This window comes from Diadema antillarum, unplaced genomic scaffold (genome assembly GCF_040938485.1).
Source record: "Diadema antillarum isolate AM-2024a unplaced genomic scaffold, OU_Dant_1.0 seq00002351_RagTag, whole genome shotgun sequence".
In the NCBI taxonomy this organism is placed as follows: domain Eukaryota; kingdom Metazoa; phylum Echinodermata; class Echinoidea; order Diadematoida; family Diadematidae; genus Diadema; species Diadema antillarum.
This window is the reverse complement of record NW_027272965.1, coordinates 88700-97857: the sequence shown is the minus strand read 5'-3', so window position 1 is coordinate 97857 and position 9158 is coordinate 88700. Positions and strand designations below refer to the sequence as shown.

At 40.6% G+C, this 9158-nt stretch overlaps 1 protein-coding gene across 2 annotated transcripts in view; it reads right to left on the bottom strand.

Annotated features, from left to right (window-relative positions):
* Nucleotides 1-702: 702 nt before the first annotated feature.
* Nucleotides 703-9158, bottom strand: part of LOC139714627 (lysosomal acid phosphatase-like) — a 53543-nt gene continuing 45087 nt past the window's right edge. Inside the window, exon 4 of one of the 2 annotated variants that reach the window (XM_071626306.1) lies at nucleotides 703-1148. In XM_071626306.1, coding sequence (XP_071482407.1) covers nucleotides 993-1148 — 156 coding nt within the window. In that variant the 3' untranslated portion in view covers nucleotides 703-992. The remainder of the gene's footprint in view (nucleotides 1149-9158) is intronic. The other variant, XM_071626307.1, reaches the window with a different exon arrangement.

The following is a 9158-nucleotide window of genomic DNA, read 5'->3' as shown; positions in this document are numbered from 1 at the left end:
CAATCTTGACGAGTAAAATCGGATTTAAAATTGGCGTTTTTTTGGCATTGTTGCACTGTATATTGCCATTGACGCACGCGCGGAATTTCAACTTTGATGGGCCCGTATGACATCATATTGACTTGAAACTTGGTAGAAATATTCCTTGACATTTCAGGCATCTGATAAATGTGAAAAAACGGGAAAATTCTATTGCATATGAGCTGTGCGTGCGTATATGTGCGCGCGCTTACACGTCCGTCCGATTTTTTCAATTTTTCAAAAAATGCTCCAAATGGTCTGAAACGTGTGCAAAAAGATTTTGAGCTCGATTGGAGCATACAAATATTTCAATGCGCGCGTACGCGCACGTTTTAATAATAAATATGAATTTAGATAATATGAGTAGAATGCGCTTGACTTGAAATATATGTGACGTAAATTTCATTGAAAAATTATTTTCCATTAATGAGATATAAATGAAAATGTGTTTTCATATATTGACGTCATCGTGACGTCACGGTCGACTGATCACTATGATACATTAGATCTGTCATCTTTGCGACATGATACATACATGGTATAATTTTGAAATTGATAGGCAGAGGACTTTCTGAGCTAACCTCTGCACAACTTTTGAGGAGAAATACAGAAACAAACAAATAAAGAAGAATAAAGAATCAGTACAGATACAGAAGGTGATCCGAGAGGATACTCGGATCACCTAATGAATTTCAATTTTTGGTTGCCATCTTGAATATCTCAGAATCCTCAAGAATGCAAAAGTTGCATCATCCAGATACAGAATCACCACCCTTGAAAACTTCACTTTAATGTGCAATTCTTCACCTTGCATAAAGAAATATAAATTTCGGATTTTGGCAGCTATTTGGCAGCCATCTTAAATATCTCAAAATGCTCAAGGATGCAGGAGTTACGTCATCCAGATTTGGATTCAGCACCCTCCAAAGAGGACAAAGAAAAAAAAAAAATGGGTGGATAATAAAACAAGGTTAGGACCAAAATCTGACTTTAGCACCCAGACTATTAGTGACACAGATAAATTTTACCTTGTATTGCTCATTCAGCTGATTGGCATATTCTCCTTCCAGTTCTTTCTGGTAGAGCTCATCGTAATAGGGACACTTTGTTCCAGAAGTTCGTAAAAGCTGGACAATAAAAAAGATATAAAAACATACATTGTAATACAGTATTGTGGCTATGTGCAGGTTTCCTTGGAAGTGCTGGCCTTCATCACAACATACACCCACATTACTAATTGGGGACACTGTAGATCACAAACACTGAATAGATTTAACAAAATATCAGATATCATGAGGAAACTTCTGATATCCAAAATTTGTCCAATTCAAATCAATGTGTTCCACTCTTCTTACAATGAAATCAGCTACAAGTGTATGAGAAACCAACTACTATAACGAGACATGAAACTCGTTACTTGAAGACGAGTTAGGTGATACGCGGGGGGGGGGGGGGGGGGGGGGGGGGTGTCATCAGATATTGGTCACCCATGATCGGCAAAGGAAAGGATGTAATATATAGTTACTTGAAGTTATCTTGAGATACATTCATGAAGTTGTGTTCTTTGTATTCTACATAATTCAGATCAAATTGTTTCGGTAATGCAAACCAACTGGAAATTCTGTGCGTGTGTCTGCTTGTGTGAATAAGCAAATTGAGTACAGTGTATTTACCAAGAGGTCTTCGACACGAACAAATTGACACATGACAATAATGTGTTTTAAAGGTAATCTTGATTTTAACATATTGGCCTTTTCAAATATGAACTTTGACCCTTATTTGCATAACCAGGATGGCTATGTCTAATCTTGTTGTCATTGTATAATATGAAAAGTTGGGAGAGCTCTTACACCTGGATACAAGCCTAAAGGTAAAATGATACGAAATTCCATATGCACATGTATCAACATAATGTGATATCAGTATTTCAGCATTGACTTTTTGTACATAGAGACGATTCTGAGCTCAGTATTTCAATTTAAAAACCATCAACTTAATGTCAGAGAAGCAACTAATGTACAAAGTGCTTTCATCAACTACATAATGACATCCATTTCCCCTCTTTTCCTTATTTTCTGCACAGATTAAATTTCTTATAAGATTTGCACACAAAATTTACAAGTGTGACAGTTCATGACTGTTACGACCAAAATCACACTGAGAATGATCGCACAGAAGAAACCATCAACTAATGTTCAGGCGGTTTATTAACAGTGATATTGTGGGTACAGACTCGTAATCGGTTTTCACATCAGTACAATAATGATCACTAGAAACAAATATAAGTCAGTAATGGAATCACTTACATGTATTGCAGGCAAATCTTAAATCACGAAATCCCTACAGTTCCCTGGTAGTGTCCAAATACGATGCTTGATGCACAAATGAATGATCCGTGATGCACCGATGAATGATTCCTTCAACGTAAATCCAGAGGCACAGGTTACAATAGTCCTCGGCATAAATCCAGAGTATATATCCACGTTATAGGTCCATGGTATAATGTTCACAGCGAAATGGGCAGAATCCAACGTTATGACGACCACGTCCAGTCGAATGCGTTGAATGATAATTCACTTAATAATGTTCAACTAGGAATCCAGCCTGTCACAGCTTTGCCGTAGCAATGTCCACTGACACAAAAATGGAGTCTATCTCCAATGTAGGCAAATTAATTCTCTGCAGACAAAATGTCTCCCAGGCCTTATCTCCACACACATAACAGGTCAGCAGGTAACACAGGATTGACAATAACAAGTCGCTTCAGAGCCAGAAGTGACATAACTCTCAGAGCAGAGGTGTTGGGTACTCTGCCTACTACAGAATTTCTCTGGCTTATATACTATCCATTCACCCCCTTCTAGCACATTCTGTAACTCTCTCCAACCTGGGGCCACACATATGAACATTCTAGCTAGTCCAAGTTCCAGGAATCCTGGATGATTCACTGCCTATCTATGTACAAAACATCATTGGCAAGAATAACTACCAATCACATTGGGCTACAGGGACAGTGCATGACTCAGCCAAATATGTAAGCACTTCCGAGAACATTCTGGACTGGGTGAAATCATTCTAGATTGAGTGAGCTATAATGTATTTCCTGTTACATGCATGTACTGTATAGCTACATTGTATACCACCTAGAAAATTCTCCACTGATCTGGTCAGCCTGTATGTACTATATCTATACCACATAGAATGTTCTCCATTAATCTGGTCAACCTGTGTACATACACTTTAAAACAACCATGCATACAGTACATCATACATGTACATAATTACTAGGGTGTACATTTGTGACACCATCCCCCATGGGAAAAAGAAAGCCTTGCCGTAGCAAGGGTTTCTTTTACCTTCACAATTTTTCATTATTATTTACAATGAATGTGAGGTAAAACAGAGCTACCAAGTCTTACGCATTCTGCGTGAGACTCAAGCATTTAGGGCCTGTCTCACGATCTCACGCATGGCACCCATTTTTCTCACGCATCAGATGAAGTCTGCAAATTGGGCCAAAAATAAGGAGCATAGCTCAAAGGATTAAAGTGATAGTTGCAATTGAAGGCATATTTCCCTTTTGTCTTTCAAAATTAGTAAGAAATAGTCACTGAAGTATGCACCAGATCGCTTCACTGAGAGCTAATAATTACAAAAAGCTCCCTACCATGGGAGGGGCGACACCCTCCTCGTTTGCGCACGCATGCGCCGAAACGCCGAGTCATGAAAATCTCACTCATAAAAGTTTTTTGAACTTGGCATCTCTGGTAAAATCCAAGTCAAGCTACAATGTATACTATCACATGTTCATGACTGTTACGACCAAAATCACACTGAGAATGATCGCACAGAAGAAACCATCAACTAATGTTCAGGCGGTTTATTAACAGTGATATTGTGGGTACAGACTCGTAATCGGTTTTCACATCAGTACAATAATGATCACTAGAAACAAATATAAGTCAGTAATGGAATCACTTACATGTATTGCAGGCAAATCTTAAATCACGAAATCCCTACAGTTCCCTGGTAGTGTCCAAATACGATGCTTGATGCACAAATGAATGATCCGTGATGCACCGATGAATGATTCCTTCAACGTAAATCCAGAGGCACAGGTTACAATAGTCCTCGGTATAAATCCAGGGTATATATCCACGTTATAGGTCCACGGTATAATGTTCACAGCGAAATGGGCAGAATCCAACGTTATGACGACCACGTCCAGTCGTTGCGTTGAATGATAATTCACTTAATAATGTTCAACTAGGAATCCAGCCTGTCACAGCTTTGCCGTAGCAATGTCCACTGACACAAAAATGGAGTCTATCTCCAATGTAGGCAAATTAATTCTCTGCGACAAAATGTCTCCCAGGCCTTATCTCCACACACATAACAGGTCAGCAGGTAACACACTACTGACAATAACAAGTCGCTTCAGAGCCAGAAGTGACGTAACTCTCAGAGCAGAGGTGTTGGGTACTCTGCCTACTACAGAATTTCTCTGGCTTATATACTATCCATTCACCCCCTTCTAGCACATTCTGTAACTCTCTCCAACCTGGGGCCACACATAATGAACATTCTAGCTAGTCCAAGTTCCAGGAATCCTGGATGATTCACTGCCTATCTATGTACAAAACATCATTGGCAAGAATAACTACCAATCACATTGGGCTACAGGGACAGTGCATGACTCAGCCAAATATGTAAGCACTTCCGAGAACATTCTGGACTGGGTGAAATCATTCTAGATTGAGTGAGCTATAATGTATTTCCTGTTACATGCATGTACTGTATAGCTACATTGTATACCACCTAGAAAATTCTCCACTGATCTGGTCAGCCTGTATGTACTATATCTATACCACATAGAATGTTCTCCATTAATCTGGTCAACCTGTGTACAAACACATTAAAACAACCATGCATACAGTACATCATACATGTACATAATTACTAGGGTGTACATTTGTGACAATGACATTTGTGTGTGTGCTACAATATTATTTTCAGGGTCATTTGACAACAGTCCTGAAGCAAAATTACAATACCCTTACATTCATAACAAAGACACTTTGACTGGTTTGCTTGTGTGTGCGTTAAATGGATGTGAATTACTGATGAGACATCCATCATAAGTATACACTGAAAGTTAACCTCAGTTGGCGCTATACCAGAACTACTTACAGCTCTGTTTGATTGTTGATGTTTAGCTGGTTGAATTGTAATTTGGTGATAAAAAAAAAAATCCAATGAGGTCATACGGTACATCAAAAATTATGAGCCATAATCGAAATGCGCCGTAAAAATTTAACATTGGGCCCTAAAGTACATAGACCCCTGCCTGTGACCTTTGACCTTGAGATGACCTTCATGTTTGGTAAAATGTGTAACTTTGTGTAACTTTATATAACTACTCTTTCCTCCAAGTTTGAATGAAATTGAAGTCCTTAGTAGAAAGTTATCAAGTTTTTGTAGCATTATGGACAGACGACGGACGGATGACGGACGGACAGGCGCTGCAGGCGATCCCTTAGTCCCTGTGGAGCCGGGAAATGTGCAAACGCCTGGAAATGTGCAAACGTCTCGCTGGGAAATGTGCAAACGCTGGGAAATGTGCAAACGTCTTGCCGGGAAATGTGCAAAACTCTAAACTTCATCAACGGGAAATGTGCAAACGTGATGCCGGGAAATGTGCAAATGTTCAATTTTGCCGGGAAATGTGCAAACCATTCATTTCACCTATATTATGTAGAGATGGAAGAAAAACTCTCAATCAAAGCTGGGCACAAACGAACCATTACCATCTTTACCACCTGTCTTAGCGACCATCTGTCTTGTTTTTTGTTAATTATATTTTCAGCATTTTCTTGCAAACCCTACAACGCATTTTCACCAGATTTGGCAGATAACAACTTAATGGTGATAAGATCGTAATTTGTCAAAATGAGCCCCCCCCCCACACCAGTCCTAAGTGGGGGGGGGGGGGGGGGAAGGAGTTGAAGCCTCAGAGTCCCTAAACGCTTGATTTTTTTTTCTTCATCTGTCGAACCGAAGAGAAAGAGCTAAGTTAGTGCTATGACGACATTAATGACTAAAATTTCATGTTTGATTATGGCGGACCCAGGGGTGCCCTGATCGGGGGTGAGGGGGATTTTCTACATTTTCAGCACATTCTCGAAAAATCTAGGACGGATTTTCACCCAACTTGTGAGATACAGTCATATCTATGGTAATATAATCTTGATTCGTTAAAATGCGCCCCCCCCCCCCCCCCCATCGCCGAAGGGAGGGGGGGGGGGGTGGGTGAAAGCTTCATTTTTAACATCCCCAAAATCTGGATTTTTTTTTTTTAATCTTCTTCTGTCAAACCGAAAAAGATAAAGCTAAGTTCTGTAGTGCTATGAAGACATTAACATGATTAATGAATGAAATTTCATGTTTGACTACGGCGGATCAAGGGGTGATGGGTTGAGGGGGATATTCCACATTTTTAGCATCTTCTTGAAATATCTATAATGAGGGATTTTGAAGCTTCAGCATCCCTAAACTCTGGAATTTTTAAAATCTTCTTCTGTCAAACCGATAAAGATAGAGCTAAGTTAGTGCTATGAAGACACAGCGTTAATGAATGAAATTTCATGTTTGGTTATGGCGCGGATCAAGGGGTCTCCAGATCAAGGGGGGTGGGGGCAAGGAGAGGAATTTTCCACATTTTCAGCATCTTCTTGAAACATCTACGACAGATTTTCACCAAAATTGGCAGATTGCCTCTTTACGGTGATATGCACTTAATTTGTTAAAATGAGCCCCCTCCCATACACACACACACCGCTTAAGGGTGGGGGGGGGGGGGTTGAAGCCTCGGAGTCCCTAAACTCAATTTTTATCTTCTTCTGTCAAACCGGAAAAGAGAGCTTAGTTAGTGCTATGAAGACATTAATGCCTGAAATTTTATTTCATGTTTGATTGTGGCGGATCGAGGGGTGTCCTTATCGGGGGAGGGGGGGGGGTGGAGGGGGGATTTTCACATATGCTGCATATTGAAAATTCTTTGACGGATTTTCACCGAACGTGGGAGGTAGCATCTCTAGGGTAATGGAATCCCACTTTGTTTGAAGGGGCAACAAGTCCAAGTTGTTCCCCTTCCCCAAAGCTGGGGATAAGACCAGGGTAGCCCCCACGTCATTCAGTAAGCAGACGTGAAATTTCATCAAAGTATAGATCTACCTTCTAAAAATGTGATAAAATTGTGTTCTATTACTCTTGGTTGTATAGAAAATTTCTTTAAAAAGTATGTATTCCGTTTTTTCATATGTTTTCAATAAAATTCTGAATTCCACCAGAACGACCCCATCCCCGTCTTGGTCCCTTTCAAGTTCAAGGGGCGGAGATGGGGTGGGGGGGGGGGGGGGGGGGCTCCATCTCCTCCCACCTTAGGGGTTGGGGCAGTGCTCATTTAGACAAATTGAGGTCATATCACCAGATAAATACGCTACGCTACGTTTCAAGCTTGGCAAATATTTATTATATAAGGGTTTCAAGAAGAAGCTGAATATGTGACAAATCGGCCTCCGCCGCACTTAACATTAATTCATGAATTAACTTACAATAACAGGCACCAGGACTCTATTAGCTCCATCATTTTTGTATAGAAGGTTTTATTTTTTTAAAGCTGATATATAATTTTATTATCCGAGGGATGCGTCTTGAGTTTTCAGGAAAAAGACAAAAAATGTGAAAATTAAGCCTCCTTCCTACCCCCTCCCCTTTTTGGGCATCCCTTCATCTGTCATAGTAAACTTGAACCTACATCATGCATTAACTGTATTTACAGTACTTGAACCTACATCATGCATTAACTGTATTTACAGTACTTGAACCTACATCATGCATTAACTGTATTTACAGTACTATCACCATAAAGATGCTATCTGCCAAGTTTGGTGAAAATTCGTCATAGAGTTTTCAAGAAGATGGAGAAAATTTTGAAAATCCCCCTCCTCCCCCTGGTTACAGCTCGTTATTCCGAAGGTTCATTGTATCAAATTTCATTTATGGATTAACCAGTCTTCGGAATAACGAACCTTCCGAATAACGCCACAAATTTTCGGATTACAAACCCTTTTTCATTTTCGCATTAACGAACCTCCAGGTATAGGGACTTTGCGTGTTTCGGATTAACGACCCTTCGGAATAACGAACCTTCAGAATAGCGAACCTTCGGAATAACGAACAGCACCCCCTCCCCCTCACCCTCACCTACCCCCGATCAGAGCACCTCTAGACCCGCCATAATCAAACATGAGATTTCGGTCATTAATGTCTTTACAGCACTAACTTTTTCGGTTCGACAGAAGTAAAAAAAAATCAAGAGAATAGGGACTCTGAGGGTTCAACCCCCCCTCCTCGTCGGCGGGGGGGAGGGGGGGGGATTCAATTTAACAAATTAAGATCGAATCACCATAAATAAACTATCTGCCAAGTTTGGTGAAAATCCGTCATAGATCTTACAAGACTATGCAGAAAATGTGGAAAATCCCCCTCCTCCCCCTCACACCCCTTATCAGGGCACTCCTGGACCCGTCATAATCAAACCTGAAATTTTAGTAACTATAGTGTCGTCATATAACGTAGTTCCATATTCTTTGGTTCAACAGAAGAAGATTGCAAATTCCAGAGTTTAGGGACCTGAAACTTCAACTCCTTCCCCCCCCCCCCCCTTGGCGGTGGGAGGGGGTGGGGCTCATTTTACTATATAAGACCATATCACCGTAAAGATGGTATCTGCCAAGTTTGGTGAAAATCCTTCTTGAGATTTATCAAGAAGACGCAGTAAAAGTGGACAATCCCCCTCCTCTCCATCACTTCCCCTCCCCCCACCCCCAATCAGGGCACCCCTGGATCCGCCATAATCAAACATGAAATTTCAGTCATTAATGCTTTCAAGGCACTAACTTAGCCCTATCTTTTTTTTTCATTCGACAGAAAAAGATTTTAAAAAATCCAGAGTTTACGGACTCTGAGGCTTCAACTCCCCCCCCCCCCCCTTTTCGGCCGGGGTGAGGGGGGGGGGGGTAAGATTGGGGGCTAATTTCAGTTCATAAAGATCATATCACCGTAATGAGGCTATC